The sequence below is a fragment of the Oppia nitens genome, unplaced genomic scaffold, assembly GCF_028296485.1.
Source record: "Oppia nitens isolate AA-2021 unplaced genomic scaffold, nextdenovo-longstitch-racon4-pilon3 scaffold21_pilon_pilon_pilon, whole genome shotgun sequence".
Lineage (NCBI taxonomy): Eukaryota > Metazoa > Arthropoda > Arachnida > Sarcoptiformes > Oppiidae > Oppia > Oppia nitens.
The window spans coordinates 428430-447831 of record NW_026533201.1 but is presented as its reverse complement, the minus strand read 5'-3'; the positions used below and the strand labels follow the sequence as shown (position 1 = coordinate 447831).

Below are 19402 nucleotides of genomic sequence, written 5' to 3'. Positions count from 1 at the left end.
AAAATTAATTGATTGATATTATTATTATTTGAGATTTATTTTTGAAAAAATAAATTATATTTAATTTTTTTAAATAACATAAATAAATGTAATCTTTTTTCTTCTATACATTACATTATATAATAATTATTATTATTTTTTAAAAAAATAACATCCATTTATTATATTTTTAAATTATATTTCAAGTTTATATATAATATGTTTTTTTTAATTATTATTATTTTTGAAATATTATTAATAATTTGATTTATTTTGATAAAACTTTTATATATAAATATTAAAAAATTATGTGTAAGATATGTATATTGATATCATATATAATTAATTAATTAATTAATTAATAATAAACTTTAGACAAGACTCAATAGGAAGTTCATGATAGCCAATGCCGACAGTCCTAACCACATACCCAATAGTCCACCAAAATTACCGGCAAACTGGGTAAACGACATTTCCGGTATGTGTTGGGTTATCTGATCGGGCAATTGATTGTGGGCTATCTCTACCCGGGTATGTCGGGACCAGGTAGATAAATCGGGCATTCTATACACACAACAACAAAAAAATGATAATTAAAATATTTTTATTTATTTAATAATTAATTAATATAGAATTTTTATTTATTAATTTCCAACAATTTAATTATCTAATTTTTTTTTTATATTTATATATTTATATTTTTAGTTATAATATTTTATATTATAAAATTTTTTTAACTTAATTAACAACAACTACAATAACAACAATAAAATATATTTTTTCAAAATCTAATATTTAGTTACTTATTATTTATATTAATAGTAATAATACATTAAATTTAGTAACAAAAAAAACTAAATTATTAATAACAAAAATAATAATAATTAATATTAATTATAAACTTTTTATTTTTATTTTTTAACTCATATCCTATTAATATATTAGTCTAGAAGTTAACCAACAACAACAACAACAATAAACCTAACCCTGAACCCCCCATATACTGACCTAAACTAATAAAAATTTTACACCAAAAAAAATTAAAAAAAATTAAAAAAATACTTATTAGTTGTTTTAATATCCAAATTATAGAAATGATTGACACAATCCATAGGACAGGTATTGTTTTCGCATTCACTGGTAACACGTGGCAGCTCTTGCCTCAAGCACCGGTAGGTGAGCTGGACATCAGCATCTTTATCGGTGACGTTGGTAGTAGTAGTTTTGGTGGACAGTAACTTAGGACATACCTGTCCTAAACAGTCGCCATGTTTGACGCCTCCTCCGACACCCGGATCATAGCAGCCGTCAAATGCTAGCGATCGACGCCATAGACTATCGGATCGGTAGAAACATTCCGTACAGTTGTTGTCCGACACTTGAGGACCGATACTTCTAACACCAGTTCCCTCATTATTAGTATTATTATACACACATAGACTACCGCATCGTTGTCTTAGTTGCTGATAGACACAGGCATTGACACAATCAGTTCGGACACTATAGTCGTGTGTCGCTTCTCCTATATTATCGCCCGTTTTTATATCATAGTTACGGCATCGGGTATCGTACGGTTCGGGCAATAGCCATGTTTTCCATCGATTGTATGTCATTTCATACCATTTACCGGGTTTTAGTCTAATAAAATTATTTACCGACATTTGCTGGGGTATGGCCAGTGGCGAGTGCATGGCCAGTGATAGTAGTAATGGTGGCGATTGTGATGCTGATGATGATGATCTACCGGTGCCGCCATCATTACCACCATTGCTATTGTATAGTGTAGGCGGAAACCAGTTTTCATGGTGATAGATATCCAATTGTAAATGTTTTAAATCTATAAAATATATATAGATATATAGATATATATACTGTATATCAATAGATATTATACAATAGATACAAGTATTTAATGTATAGATAATAGAAAAAATATTAAATACAAATATTACTATTAATTAATTAATTAATTATTTAATCATAACAACTATGTTTTTAGATTTAATTTAACCAAATAAAAAAATCTAAAATTAAGCATGCACATACTGTGATACTTTATGTAAAATTAGATATTTAAAAAAATATATATATTTAATTAAATTTTAATATATTAGTTTATATATAATAACATGTTAATAATAGCATGTACATTGTTTAGATAATTATTTCAAATTATTAATATAAGTAAATACAATAATAGTTTATTATTAGGTTTTTTCCAAAATAAATATTTAAATATCAAATTTATATCATTACTAGACTATGATATTATTATTATTACTGTATTTTAATTTATTTATTAGTGTCTCAACAATAATAATAATAATAATAATAGGAGTCATTAATTTGTTTAGTTTTTTAAGTTATTTTTTAAAAAAAAGAAAAATATAGAAATATTTAAAAATTTATTATGTAATGTAATGATGATTATAAATTTAAATATGCATATTATTATTATTATTATTATTAGCACCCACCTACTTGATACTGGCGCCAAACTGGGCGCAGATGACTGAAAAATGTAAAACATTTGAAGCCTTGCCTGTGGTCATCATCCGGTAATACTATCGAYTCAATAGGATCGGTATCCCTGAGCTCTACCGTATCGATAGACCGATTATTACGGAACAACCGTATGGCCCGTACGGTCATATCAATTGAATAGTCAGTTGGTTTATCCGGTGTAAATAGGCTACTGTTTCGCTGGTAAGCAAACGGTATACTCCATCGAAACAGTTGCCTAACCGGTACCGACTGGTCAACTATATGGGAAAATTGTTGATAATACAGGTCCCGGAGCTGACGGCTAAGGTTTTTCCCGTCTAATTGCCAATCATTTGTCAGCGACTCTAGTAGTCGACGGTAGTCCTGAAATAATAGTGACCACTGTTGTCGGCGGGTATCCCATCCSTGACTATCCCTATCACTGGCCATCGATTCCATGGATACTAACTGGGGATAGCATACCGTTAGGCCTGGTATGCGATTGTATTTGATTTGTTCGACTTTAATGGTRACAACTGTCTGGCCTTTCAGATATTCMCGACATAGTGTATAGGATTGGTAGCCAAAACCGCCGGTGCAAAACACTATGACTGCACACTTGATTAGGACAAGTAGTTTTTGTTTAACTGATGATTGTTGAATGTTATGCATACATGAGCCGATWAATTGTTGAAAACGTTTTRCATAATTATTATTATTATTATTATTATTTTCATATGAATTATTATTATTATTATTATTATTATCACTATTTTTTACTTCAATGTCTCGTTGTTGTTGGTGTTGTCGTCCCATTATTTTTATTATTATTATTATTATATAATTTTTTATAAATGTTTTTATATATATATATATATATTGAATATATTATTTGTTAGTAAAGTATTTGTTAGTTTAGTTTTTTGCTAAAATATTTTTAGTTTTCTTACCCACTTTGTTGAAAAGTTTAGTTTTTTTATTATTATTATTACTATTAGTTAATTATTAGTATAATTATTATTATTATTAKTATTATAATATAAACTATTTATTTGATTATTAAGCGCATAATTAGTATATATACTGTATATACAGTATATATGTACAAACACAGCAAAAAACAATACAATAATAAAATAAATAAAAATTTTTAAAATAATAATAATATAATTTTTTCAAAAAAAAAAAAATTATTATTCATATACTGGTATATGTTTTAAAATTTTTTTTTTACAAAATAAATGCTTAATTTAATTTAAACAAACACATACACACACACACACTTGTTGTTATAAAAATAGCACAMWTTTTTAAATTATATAATAAAATACAGTAAATACAGTGTAATTACATACAATATATTTTGATACGATTATTACTGTATAATAATAATAGTTATTATTATTACTCATACAATATGTATGATTTAATTAAAATAATTTGAAATTTATATGGCTATTAAATATTATTGAATTATTATTAGTAGTATTAGTAGTATTAATATTATTGTTAATGTATTGATAATGTATATAAAATTATTATTATTATTATTATTATTATTGATTACTACCATAAYATAACTTTTAATAGCATATATATATAAATGATTATTATTTAGTAAATATGTTTACAGGTGTATAATATATATATATATATATTTACTGGAAATTTATTTATAATATTCAATTACAAATCACTATAACATATGGTATATATTTAATATATATTATAAATATATAWATWTATTAAATATATATATATATATAAACCGTTAAATCACATAAATAATTATTAATTTAATGTTAATCATACTGTAATAATAATAATAATGATGATTATAGTTATAAAAAAAATTTTGATAACATAATTAAATAATAATAATAATAATTGACAATTATTTCACAACAAATAATTTATATAAAAATTATTATTATTATATATTTTGGGAGTAAATATTAAAAATATTTTTTTACAATATTTTCACACAATATTTAGTGACTTGAAGTATACTTGACTACTAATAACTAAAATTTTTAAAAAATAATTTTTATATATTTTATATACTGTTATATATTATATTCAATTATTTCACTTATAATTTCACCAATAAATACAATACAATATATATATATATATAATAATTATTTTTTARGTGAAATTATTTTAAATACAATGTTTCATAAAATTACTTATATTATTATTATTATTATATGTGTTTTTTTTGAACAATAATGTCTATATATTTATTGGAAAACTGCCTAAAAAATTGCTAATATTTCACAAATAATATACAGTATATTATATATTCAATGTAAATGTCGATATTAGACAATAATAATAATAATAATAATAATTTCAGATATAATTAACAGGATATCATAATTGGCATAATATATAACAATATCTAAACAATATATATATATATATAATAACATTAAACTTATTAATGCTTTAATAATTATATAGTACTGTATATATTAGACATACTATATATACTATATATATATATATATATTTAGTATTATGTTTACTAAAAAAAATAAATAAATTTATTAAATAATGACATTTGATTTAATAAAAAAAAATTTAAATACAATATAAAATATTGTATAAAATTTTATTTTCAAAAAAATTATGTTTTTTTAAAAAGTTTGCCAAGATAACTTTTTTATTATTATTATTGTTATACTAAAATTTATTTTTTAATCAACTATTTACTAACTATAATAATAATAATAATTATTATTATATGAATTTTATATATTAAATTAATTTTGTTATATAATATTCAAATATATCTTTTTTAATAATAAAATAATTATTGAAACTATAGTTGAAACACACATATATTTCTATAGATATATGATATACTGTATAAATAGTATTATCTTTTAAAAATAATATCCTATACTATATTGATTAACCTAATCAATGGTAGGACAGGCATGTATTGTGTGCACACTGTACTATATGAGCTTCGGTAGGTAGTTATATGACAATCGCTAAAATTATATGATGGATAAAAATATAAATAAAACATTTATATCAAAGCGCATACATTTATACAATATATATATATATATATAATTATATATATATTTATATAAATTTATATCAATAGTTAGTTTGCTTTAGCGCACAAACAGATAGAAATAATAGGATAGACCTATCGGTTMTGTGTGTTCRGTGTGTGTGTGTGTGTGTGWGTGTGTGTGTGTATGTATGTATGTGTGTGTGTGTGTGTGTATGTGTGTGTGTGTATGTATGTGTGTGTGTATGTGTGTGTGTATGTATGTGTGTGTGTRTGTGTGTGTGTGTATGTATGTGTGTGTATGTGTGTGTATGTACTGTATGTGTGTGTATGTATGTGTGGGTGGGTGAGTGTGTTGATTAGCACCGGCACATAAATCACACACACACACACACACACACAATCTTTATGTTGATCTTAGTCCACATCATCCAACACTACTGAGCACCTGTAGCTCACGATCAACAACATTGTAAAAACATTTAGTTTATTTTGTTGTTGTTGTTGGACAACACCATAGACAAAATCAAGCGCACGGGTGTCCCAAGTTGTCCATTTTGGCGGCAGCAGCACCGTTAGCACCTGGATACTTATAAACTATATATCCTAATCAATCAATCAATCAGCTACCTTGGTCATCATCATCATCATCAATAATCTATGGTCCTAATCTATATTTATTTATTTTCAATAATGCTAAATATATTAATTATCATGCTACTAGTTATATTGGGCACAGTTATCTCAGTGTGTGTCCTAATGTGTCTATTTGTGTGCGTACTGTGTGTCTGTATTAGTCCATATGTTACATAAAAAAATCAATTATAATTTTTTTAAACAAAAAAAAATTATAGGTATGGCCTGTCTATGTTAAACTATACAGTATAGTACAGTATATATATATATATATATATTATTTAATTATAATATAAAAACAAATAACTAAACAAAAAATATTTTATTACAATAAATATATTTATTATATTAAAAATACTTATAATTTACTAAATTATATGATTATATAATTATTAATATTAAAAAAAATTAAATCTAAAAAACTAATAATATGTTAATATCTAAAAAAAATAATTTTTTAAAAACATTTTAGTTGATAAAAAAAATTGATAATAAATTCAGATAATTTATACAGATATAAAAAAAATTATATTTCTATAAAAAATATATATATATTTATAATTAATACACTGTAAACACACATATATTTTAATAATATAAATTATATACTATGTAATTTATTATTTTTATCATTATAATTAATTATGTTTTATACTAATATTTTTTTATGTAATTTTTAATTTTTGAAWAATACTATATATATATATATATATATATATAATTGTTCAAGGTTTTATTATTATTATTATTAATTTTTTTGATAAGCTAAAAATATAAAAATCATTAATTAATTTATTATAAAAATTTACTGTAATATTAATATTATTAATATTTAAAAAATTAAGTTTTCTGATAATGATAATTTTGTACTAAATACTAAATATTAATATTATTAACATTATTAATATTATTATTATATATATAATGTAATTAATATAAACTAAGATTAAGATTTATTTGATAAAATTGATTTAATGTATTAACGTTTAAATTATATATATATTTAATATTAACAAATTTACTAATGTTGTACATTATTATTATTATTATATGTTAAAATAAATTAATGGGTTTTATTTGGCAAAAAAATAACTAAATTATTTTAATAATTATAAGAAAAATATCAAATATCAATGTTTTTCATTAAAATTGAATCATTTATTTTTATTATATAAAAAAATAATTATTATTATATTTTATTTAAAAAATAATAAACTATTTTTTTTAAATATGATACATTATTGTTATAAATATTTATAAATAATTAATATATATATATATAATAAAATAATTATGTTAAATTATAAAATCATTACATGTAAACTACAATTTTGTTTATTTTATATATATATATATATATATATAAATATTAAAATGTTTATTAAAATATTATTTATTATATTTAATAATTGCAATAAATCAGTTAAACTATAATTTTTAATAAAAATAAATCTTTAATAAATTATTTTTTTGTTGCTTTGTTTAAATACTGTATATATTTATTATTATTTTTTTTGTTATAAAGTACTTAAAATTTTTTTTACATATATTTGCGAAAATATAAAAATTTATATATATTTCATGTATTTCATGGAAATTGACCCAAATTTGTGATCAGGTTTTATGTTATGTTATGTGTGTGAAAAAAATTGTAATAATAATAATAATACTAATAAATGAATAAATATCTTAAAAATGTTTTAAAAAAAACATTTTTCTAAAGCATTTTTTAAAGTACTTTGAAATGATGTACACATTATAAGCGTTAATAATATACAGAGTTTATAGGATAATAAATGGCATATAAATGGCACACACCTAACACACATACATACATAGACACATATACATATACATACATAGACACATATACATACACACATATACATAGACATAGACATAGACATAGACATAGACATATATACATACACATACATATATATATGCACACACATAGACACAAACACATATAGACACACACATACATACACACACATACACACACACAGACAGACACACACACACACACACACACACACACACACACACACACACACACTTATATACACACACACTTATATACACACACACTATTGGATATCTGGTTCACTCATTTACATTTGTATTGACACCCAATAATACAAGTTGTTGTCATATATTTTCATAAAAATTTTTCAACAAAAAAAAACACCAAATTTTTTTTTGTCACTCAGTACTCATGTCTTATAAGTTAATACTTACAGTTATAATACAGTTATAATAATAATAATAACAGTATTATAAGGTTTTCCTTGTCTTTTATCATAAAAATATCTAAATAAAAATTTATATTTTCATCAAAAAAAAAATAAAATAAAAATAAATTATTTTAAAAGTCATTTGATTTTTATATATAAAACTTTGATATTTTTTGTTGATTAAATTTTGTTGAAAAATTATTTTCACTTTATATATTCAATATAATAATTGCAAAATAATTTTTTATAATAAGTGTGAATTCAAATATATATATATATATATATATATATATATATATAATTGTATTAAAAAAGTCAATTTTGTTAAATATATTTTTTGAAGAAAAAAATAAATATTTTTAAAAATAGCATTTTGTTGGCTTTTATTTTAACAAAAATATTATTTTAAAAGCAATATTTTTATTAATCAAATAATAATAATAATATATAATTAATTTATATATTTAAATATAGATTGAAATACTAAATAAAAAATTGAATTGAATTTAGTATTAGTTTTTTCGTTATTTAAATAATATGTTTAAAATATCGGTAATATTGTTATTATTATTGAATTTTTGGCAAATTTTTGGCCAAAATTCGGGCACCGCTGGTAACCCACGCGGTCAACATTGCCGTGGATTTAATGCCGAAGAAATACGTAAGTAATTTAAAACAAAAAACAAAACAAAAATTTTTATAAATTAATTAATTTTTTAAGAAAAATATATTTTATTATTAACACATTTATAATAATAATAATTGAATAAAACTAATGTAATATTAAAATTTAATTTAGAAATTAATTTAGCGTTAAAAAGTACATTATTAGTGTAATTGTAAAAAACAATAATTAATAATATAATTAGTGTTTAAATGTATTTTTTTAGGAAAATTTTATCATTAATTTAATTATGATTTTATTTTGGATTTTTTTTTTGGTAACATTAGTAATAAATTTTATTATTATTTTTGTTAAATATAAAATTTATTTTAACATTTAATGCTAAGTAATAATTAAATCTATAAAAACTAATAATTATATTATTATTTATAAAATAAAATTCACAAAAAAAGTTTTATAATAATTTTTTTTAAATAAATAATAATTATTATTATTTAGCATTAGCATTATTAATATTGTGTATACTTAATAATTAATTTTAATAACAATTTAAATTAAATGTATAATATATATATGTTAAATAATTTTCAACAGTTTCAAAAATATTATTTTTATAGTTTTATTATTTGGAAAAATTAATAAATAAATTATTAGTATATAGATAACAAAAATAACAAAAAAACATAAATAAATTGAATATATTATTTATATATTGTTGGGATAATTATTGGCCAATATTAAAAAATACAATTTTTATATATAAATATTATAAAAAAATATTAAGCAATTAATTATTAGTAATACAATATTGATTTTTATTAATATTTAATATAATATTTAATTATAATAATTAAATCTAAAAATAATTAAATAAATAATAATTAAATGTAGAATAATCTATAAATGTATAATAATTAAATCTATAGTTACTAAATCTCTATAATAATTTAATCTATAGTAATTAAATGTATAATAATTAAATGTAGAATTAAATAAATACATAAATAATTAAATCTATAAAAAAAACATTAAATCTATAGCTACTAAATCTAAATAATAATTAAATCTATAAAAATAATTAAATCTATAGTTACTAAATCTATAATTAATTAAATCTATAATAATTAAAACTAATAATTAAATGTAGAATAATTAAATCTATAATAATTAAATCTATAATAATTAAATCTATAATAATTAAATCTATAATAATTAAATCTATAATAATTAAATCTATAATAATTAAATCTATAATAATTAAATCAAAATTAATAAATTATATAATATTTTAAACTATACTATAGTATAATTATAATTACTTAAATTACATTAATAATAATAAATATAATAATAATAATTTTTAACTAATTTTAATACTAAAAATTAAAAAATTTTATTAACTAATATTAACTATTATAATAACTAAAAATTCATTCATACAATACATACATACATACCTATAGCATACCCGACGCCATACATATCGGCCTTAGATCGGGCCGATCGTTGCCAACAATTGTTTCCCAAATACAACTCAACCGGTACGGCCAACCCCGTGTTTATTGGCCAGAATACCTATCATAATCCATGTAAGATTGAATGTGGACTATGCGATAGTGAACAACCAGATAGTAAAGACAGTACCCAACGATCATATCCGGCACATATATCACAGAAAGATGATATTGTTAAATGTCCGGAAACATCGGGTGTCGAAATATATGAACAATTTATGGAGGATGGGCTCAAATGTGGACCATATCATGTATGACTGTCCTTTATATTAGTGGTTGACATCACTTATCAATAGTTTATTAATCAATAGTTTATTAATCAATAGTTTATTAATCAATAGTTTATTAATCAATAGTTTCTCTCTGTCTCTCTCTCTGTCTCTCTCTGTCTCTCTCTGTCTCTCTCTCTCTCTCTGTCTCTCTCTGTCTCTCTCTGTCTCTCTCTGTCTCTCTCTGTCTCTCTCTGTCTCTCTCTGTCTCTCTCTGTCTCTCTCTGTCTCTCTCTGTCTCTCTCTGTCTCTCTCTGTCTCTCTCTGTCTCTCTCTGTCTCTCTCTGTCTCTCTCTGTCTCTCTCTGTCTCTCTCTGTCTCTCTCTGTCTCTCTCTGTCTCTCTCTGTCTCTCTCTGTCTCTCTCTGTCTCTCTCTGTCTCTCTCTGTCTCTCTCTGTCTCTCTCTGTCTCTCTCTGTCTCTCTCTGTCTCTCTCTGTCTCTCTCTGTCTCTCTCTGTCTCTCTCTGTCTCTCTGTCTCTCTGTCTCTCTGTCTCTCTGTCTCTCTGTCTCTCTGTCTCTCTGTCTCTCTGTCTCTCTCTCTCTCTCTCTCTCTTGTCTCTCTGTCTCTCTCTGTCTCTCTGTCTCTCTGTCTCTCTGTCTCTCTGTCTCTCTGTCTCTCTATTCATATGTACTATTGATATGCAGAGTATATATATACATATAATGGACAGTTAGTTAGCTGTTTAAACATCAAACTTGTTATTACTATTTTTAAATATTTAGATCTACTAATAATTTATAGTATATAACTGTATAATAGTATTATGTCTATGACTTACCAATTAGATAATGACTGTATATATAACTAACTGTCCTTAAATTACATGTACTGTTTGGGGATACAACCTGTTGGACACCTACACACACACACACACACCCATAGGTATGCGATAACCTATGCTGTGTCGCCCATCCGGATCTCTATCCGAAAGCAGCCAAACGCCGATCGACAACCACACCAACACCGCAGGACATACCCCAAGAGTGGACCCAACAGCTTGACTGTCCAGAGGAAGGCTATTTTCGCAATCCAAACGATTGTCATAAATTCTACCGGTGCCATACTGGTGCCAAAGGTAAACTTCAACGTACCCTGTATAATTGTAACCCCACGGATGCCATATTTGATGAACAACTCCGTGTTTGTGTAACACCTGAGGAAACTGATTCCTGTGAGGATATCTATGGTGGCGTCAATTAGGACAGGTCTATTAGGACTACTGGGCCTACCTGTGCTGCGGGCATAAACTGTTTTTGTTTGATTGTTTTTTTTTTGTTGTTGAGATAATTAATACAATAATTAAAATTAATAATTATTATTGAATATAAGTAACCATATATATGATTGATATATATATATATATAGAGTATATTTTTAAAATAAAATAAATAAAAAAAAAATTTTTTTATTGATAATAATAATAATTATTATACTCTAATATTATAATACATTATATAATAATTCTGATAATAACTATAATATTAACAGGAAATAATAATAACAGGAAATAAATATATCTATATATATATACGAAATATATTTATAATTAATGATATAATCAATAAATAAAATATAAAATAAATTAATAATTATTTTAAATATTATATTTATTTATTAATTAATATCTATTAAAAAATAATAATACAGTAATAATAATAATAACTACAAAAAAAATAATTAATTAATTAAATATAATAATCACATATATATTGTTTTATAAAAAAAAATTTAACTATAATTTTTATCTATCTATCTATATATTAAACATTTATTATAAAAAAATACTACAAATATAATAATAATAATAATATCTACTATAAAAAAAACACTATATGTAGACAAAAACAACAAAAATCGATGGACAGGTAGGTATCTATCATATCAGTGTCCATATTACCACTCCATCTCCCGTTCCCATAGTGTTTCCAATTCCGTACCAAACCACGTGAGTTCAGCCTTACGATCAATTGTATCACTTTGGGCACGTGTTAGCCTATCGCGCCACGTGCCCACTACACCCTTGCGCACATGTATGTCATCGCCGTGAAACTGTTTCATCTCCTTGACCGCCGACATGCGGACAATACGATCGATTAGTAGCTCATCCCTGTCCCCATCCGGACACTGTTTATCCAATCGGCTCAGGTAGTCATCGCCTAAATACTGGGCTATACGTCGGATATTATCCCGCGGGTTGCGTACCATATCCTCATAGATAAGTACCGTATGGTTGGGATCGGTACGCTGGCGCCAGTAGTACAGTGCCGATTGGAAATAGTCGACTACCGAAAAGGTTGTCCACAACCAAAAGTATAGCCTAAACAGCCCGAGTGGCTCAAGTAGTCGGAAAACACGGGGATATAGGCCAGCAATATGTGAGTACAATGATAGACATACATCCTTCGGATTGCGCAATACTGTCAAATATTTTGTCCGTCGGCGGTGAAACGGTAGCCGATCCGATCGTATATGTGTTTTGATAACTATAACATCCCGACCGTGGGGGTCATCACGTCTAACTGTGTCCAGTAGTTTCGGGCCAACCATATCGATGTAATAGTTATCAAACGATTGTCGGGCACCCCTGTCCAATTGGCCATGTCTGACTATTAGCCAGATAATATGCTGTATCCATGATACACCACATTTCGGGTAGGTGCTCAACACCCGGTCCCTATCACCGATCGGGTATTGTTGGATGAATTTCCGATTTTCAGCATTTAGTACAAAATATGCACGATTTGTTTTATCCAGGTCAACTTGCATTTTTTAATTAATTAATTAATTAATTAATAAAAATTTGTATTTATTTTTTTAATGAAAAAATAAAGCAAAAAAAAAACAATAATATTTTTTTTTCAATAAAAAAAATTACACTTAAAATTAAACTAATTTATAATAACACAAAATATATTATATAAATTGAAATATTTAATACAAAATATTTTTTTTAGTTTTATTTTTTTTAAAAATTAATATTACTGTAAATATATTACTTATGTATTTTTTTAAATAATAAAATAAAATATCATATATACATGTATATAATAAAATTTTTATGTAAAATTTATTTTTTAAATTATAAAAATGCTAAAATACATACCATATAATAATAATTTGTGTTAATATTATTGAATTTTAATGATTCAGCTAAATATCAAACATTTTTTGTTGTATTATTTAAAAAATACTAAATAATTAATAGTCATAATTATTATTAACTATTAATAATAATAATAATAATAATAATACTGTAAAATGTTTTATAATACTAAAACAACAAAATGTTTGTAAAAAGTAATTATTTATTTTATATTAAATAAAATTTCTCGCATTTATTATTATTATTATTACTAATACTTAAAAAAAAAATTGTAAAGTTTTCAACCGACACCTAACTCCCTGAGCGCTGTATAGACTCTAATATGTACTAAATTTTCCGTAATATAATCGGAATAGTCATCTAATATTTGTTGCAATAATTTTCTAATATATTGTTTATTATTATTATCATTTAAATTATTATTATTATTATTATTATTTATTAATAATAATTTCATATCAATCAGTGCCAACTCTAACAGTGATTGCGGTAGTAATCCTTGTTTAGGTTTTTCAATACGATTTTTACTAATTAATAAAAACATAAAAATTAATTATTATTTAGAAAAAAATTAATAAAAATTAATAATCAAAAATTAATTACTAATTTATAATTGCTTTCAAATATTGTTGGGCATCGACTAGACATCCCATTTGTTTATAGATGATTGCCTTATAAAATAATGCCATCAAATAGTAATCGCCACCACTATTGCCTATTACTTATAAAAATAATTAATTAATTAATTAATTAATAATAATAATAATAATATAATTTTTAAAATATTTATATATATATTGTTTATATAGATATCTAATACAGTATTTTAATTGTTAATGATTTTTAGTGGAAATGATTTCATATAATATGTATTTTTTTTTAAGATTAAAATAACATTTAATTTTTTTAGAAATATCTAATAGTTTTTTTTATACTCAGATACAGTACTGTATATATAATCTGTAACTTTGTTTTCAATATATTCAATATGTTGTCTATAATAATGTGATTACTTAACACATATTTTTTAAATAAAAGGGTTTTTTTAATTTAGTTTTATTTTTTATCCTTTCAATAATAATAATAATAATAAATATCAGACAAATAAAATTAAATAATTATTAAAAATTATTACTAATATAAATATATAACTAATATAAATCTATAGGTAATATAAATCTATAGTTACTATAAATCAATAACTAATATAAAACTATAACTAATATAAATCTAATAAAAGAGTTTTATTAATAATAATAATTATTTTTTATGTTGAAAATAAAACAAAATAAAAATAATTAATTAAAATAACTACCAAACAGATGGCTATGTCTAACAATTTCATTATCAACTTTTGACATCCATTTGTCTAATAATAATTTGTGTCCGCATAACATGTTTATATAGTTTAGTTGATATAAAATTTCCTATTAATTAATTATATATATAAAAAAATTAAAATTTAAAAAACAAACAAATAGTAACAACAGTAGGGACAGGCATACCAGCACCGGTAGCAACAGGTATTGGTTGGATTGAAAATATTGTTCAGACAAGATAATCACTGATTTTTCAAAAGTCATCAGTTTTTTTGTACCCAAATAACGGAACGGTTGTAAGGGAACAGTACTTTATTTTTAAAAATTAATTAATTAATTATATAGTAATAAATAGTATGATTATAGACACACACATATATAGGCACACACACATAGACACACACACATAGACACACACACACATAGACACACACACACACACACACATAGGCATACACACATAGACACACACACATAGACACACACACACATAGACACACACACACACACATAGACACACATACACATAGACACACACACATAGACACACATACACATAGACACACACACATAGACACAAACACACACACACACATAGACACACACACACATAGACACACACACACATAGACACACACACACATAGACACACACACACACACACACATAGGCATACACACATAGACACACACACATAGACACACACACACATAGACACACACACACACACATAGACACACATACACATAGACACACACACATAGACACACATACACATAGACACACACACATAGACACAAACACACACACACACATAGACACACACACATAGACACACATACACACATACACTGACAAACTACCGGAACAATTGTGTGGCCTCTTGTTTGAGTCGGCTATCATTGTCATCGTAGGCCAGCGTATAGCGAAATACGGCCTCCAAATAGGCGGCAATGGCTGGCGAATAGTGGACAGTCGTGGTGGTGGTAGTGGTGGATGACTGGCGCAGTAACTGTGCATAACGTATACATAGATACCATTCACATTTGATGGCGTGGGCAAACATTAGCTCCCAGTAGGCAAACTTGTGATACATGAGCCCATTGGTAGGCCATTGAGAGTGGTTGTTAACAACAACTAACAACTCGTAGGCACCGATAGCTTTGTCTACCGATTCCCAGTATATGAGCTTTGTTTTAGCCAAACCATAGATAAAACTCTAGTATTTTTTATGTTGAATAAAAACAATATTTAAATAAAAAAATATAACTTTAAAAAAATTTGTAATACATTAGGAAATTGCAGTAATTTTTTATCTAAAAATTCAATCAAAAAATTATGGATATGTTTATCGCCGCCAAAAAATCTATCCATAGATATGGCACCGGTATTATGTCGTCTACTATACAACCAATACCATAGTATGACAAACTCGGCCATCAATTGATAAATACCGCCAATACTTTTATCTGACACCAGTTTTTGAAGATCCCGGAGCGCTAGCTCGGGTAGCAAACCATACTTGGAGTCAATAAGTTTGAATGTTTTCAACAATTTTGTAGGCAATTGACTCGTGAATAGTTGCCGGACAGCCCTTTCCAATCGTAGGCCTGACTCATAGTGGCTCCGGGATCTCGGGCTTATCCATGCAAACGGTTTTCTTGTTTTATACAGTGATCGACATTGTCTATCATTGATTGGAAAATATATATCGAATATATATAAAAACTATTTATAAATAAATATTAAATTTAAAAACAATTATTTTTCTATAAAAAAAATATTATTTTTAATATATTTATTTAAATTTTTAATGTTATATATTTAAAAAACTAAAGTCAACTAAAATTAAAATAAAATTGAATTATTATTTATTATTATTATTATCAGTACTTTTATATGTAATTATTATCATAAACTGTAACTAAATAATTGTTAAATTTTATACATTTATATAATTATTTAGTGTTTTTTTATAAATTTGATTTAAAAATAGTTTATGATTTGATTTTTATTATTAATTTATTTAATTTATAAAAATAAATAATAATAATATATAAATTAATAAAATAAAATAAATAATATCATAGACTTACTGAAAAATTAATTAAATTATATATAATAACAAAAATATTTATAATTTTAATATAATTACCGAAACTGGTAAATTGATCTAGACACTTTGAATAATATACAGGTTAGACTAGTTAATTGATAACAATTAGTTAGCAACTCTAGTTGGGCATCCATGGCCATGACTGTAGCGTATATGAGCCGTGCATGTAGTTCCTCATCGGTTAGTCTATTAGGATAATAATTTCTGAAAAGTTTGTCCATTATATAACATTTAGATGATTTTGATGGTTGGCCATTGATTTTCACTGTACATAATCTTACTGTCCTCTCAATACTAGTTTGAGCACTGGTTAGGTCATCCTATATAACCAACAAATTAATTAATTAATTAATTTACTAAATTTTAATCATATGATAACCTTATCCATAGTTAGTATAGCTTTCAATATGGATAGGTATGTATGTAGTGAACTATGAAATATATCCAGACAACTGTCCCCCATATGATATGATCGGTGGTCTAACTGTGCGCTTATGTATGCAATTACAGTATCCAAATCATTATCGGCTAATACAGTATTAATAAGTGAACTAATTGTGTCCAATGTTGAGTCTATTGTTGTAAAACTATAAAATAAATAAATTAATTAATTAAAAGTATTTCATAAATAAATAATATTTTTCAAAAATACATAAAATTAAATAAATCTATTTTTTGTTAATTTAATAATATTATAATATAATATAATATATTGTATTTTAATATATATTATGCAATTATTTTGAATATTATTTATTTAATTAAAAAAAACTGTTAATAACTTACACTTCATTATTATTATTCATTTTTAAAATCTTATTATTTTTTGTGTTAAAATTATGTAATAATAATAATTAATACATTAAATAATTTTTTTAAAAATTGTTTTACGTTTATCAAATACATATATTATTAAAATAACTAAAATATACAATACTTAAAAAAATTAATTTAAATAATAAATTTTTATTAATATTTTAAACACATAAACCTATATATTTATATATTTAAACTTAATAAAATAAATTTAGTTATTTAAACAAAAATTGTTTTTATTATTATTATTATTATTATAAAAATAAAATTAATTTTACATTGAAATTATTATTTTTTATATTCAATTATTTCTATTTTAATAATTATAATTTTATTTTTTGTTTGTTTAACACATGTTTGAGTAAAGTATAGTAATTAAAATTATAATATAGTTTTTTTTGGTTATATTTTTAAAAATACTATTTCTATTAATCGTTTAGTATAATAATAATAATTATTATTATAAATGTTAATATTAATAATAAATAATAATAATAAAAAATACAGTACAATGTTATCAGGTTTTTATTATGAAAAAAAATTAATTTGATTTAATCAGATTATATAACTTGTTTTTTTTGTTAGCTTAAAGCTATTTAAAAATAAATTGTATATATAATAACTTAATAATAATAATAATAATATAATATAAATTTTTTATATAATACTTAATGTATTTATTTATTTATAAATATATTAACATGCTAATAATTAGTATTTAATTTTATATTTTATTTAATTTATCTATTTATAATTTTTAAATATAAAATTAATTTTTTTTAATTATTATTTCTAGGATATAGTTGAACTTTGAAAAATTATAAATATATATATATTAAAAAAATTATTTTTATCATATTAAATAAACAAACAAATAAAAAATTGTTTATAATTTAAATGATCTAATTATAGCATCAGTGAAAGTACAGTACATATGTTTATCAAAAAAAAAAATTATAAAAAATAATAAAAAAATAAAATAAGTACTAGTTTTCAATAATAATTAGACGATATATGACATCATATTTTTTGTTGAAAACTAATTAATAATTTTTATTAGGAAATATTTTAGACATAAACAAAAATTTTTTTTTTTAGAAATTATATATATATATATAATTAAGATAATTTTTGTATTTTGAATTCAATAAACTTATTAAAACAAATATATATATWTTTTTTATATTATATCATATTTAGGATGTAATTAAATTTTTGTAAAAATTATTTTAACTATGATAATCATTATGATATTAAATTTTTATTAGAAA

The 19402-nt window shown here is 23.1% G+C and overlaps 4 protein-coding genes across 4 annotated transcripts; 1 reads left to right on the top strand and 3 right to left on the bottom strand.

Moving 5' to 3' along the window:
• Window positions 1–350: 350 nt before the first annotated feature.
• On the bottom strand, window positions 351–3279 carry LOC128953351 (uncharacterized). Its single transcript, XM_054298836.1, has 3 exons — window positions 2457–3279; window positions 1042–1816; window positions 351–543 (listed from the first exon to the last, which is right to left on the bottom strand). The coding sequence occupies exons 1-3, from the start codon at window positions 3277–3279 to the stop codon at window positions 351–353; spliced, it is 1791 nt and encodes a 596-aa protein (XP_054154811.1).
• Window positions 3280–5394: 2115 nt separating this feature from the next.
• Window positions 5395–12092, top strand: LOC128953350 (uncharacterized). The gene is made up of 4 exons (XM_054298835.1): window positions 5395–5443; window positions 8918–9028; window positions 10456–10757; window positions 11660–12092. Exons 1-4 carry the CDS (start codon window positions 5395–5397, stop codon window positions 11975–11977), a joined length of 780 nt encoding a protein of 259 aa, XP_054154810.1. The 3' UTR covers window positions 11978–12092.
• Window positions 12093–12670: 578 nt separating this feature from the next.
• Window positions 12671–13543, bottom strand: LOC128953349 (sulfotransferase ssu-1-like). Its single transcript, XM_054298834.1, has one exon. The coding sequence runs from the start codon at window positions 13541–13543 to the stop codon at window positions 12671–12673; it is 873 nt and encodes a 290-aa protein (XP_054154809.1).
• Window positions 13544–16058: 2515 nt separating this feature from the next.
• LOC128953348 (tetratricopeptide repeat protein 39B-like) lies at window positions 16059–17703 on the bottom strand. Its single transcript, XM_054298833.1, has 4 exons — window positions 17695–17703; window positions 17355–17635; window positions 16490–16886; window positions 16059–16418 (listed from the first exon to the last, which is right to left on the bottom strand). Exons 1-4 carry the CDS (start codon window positions 17701–17703, stop codon window positions 16059–16061), a joined length of 1047 nt encoding a protein of 348 aa, XP_054154808.1.
• Window positions 17704–19402: the final 1699 nt, after the last annotated feature.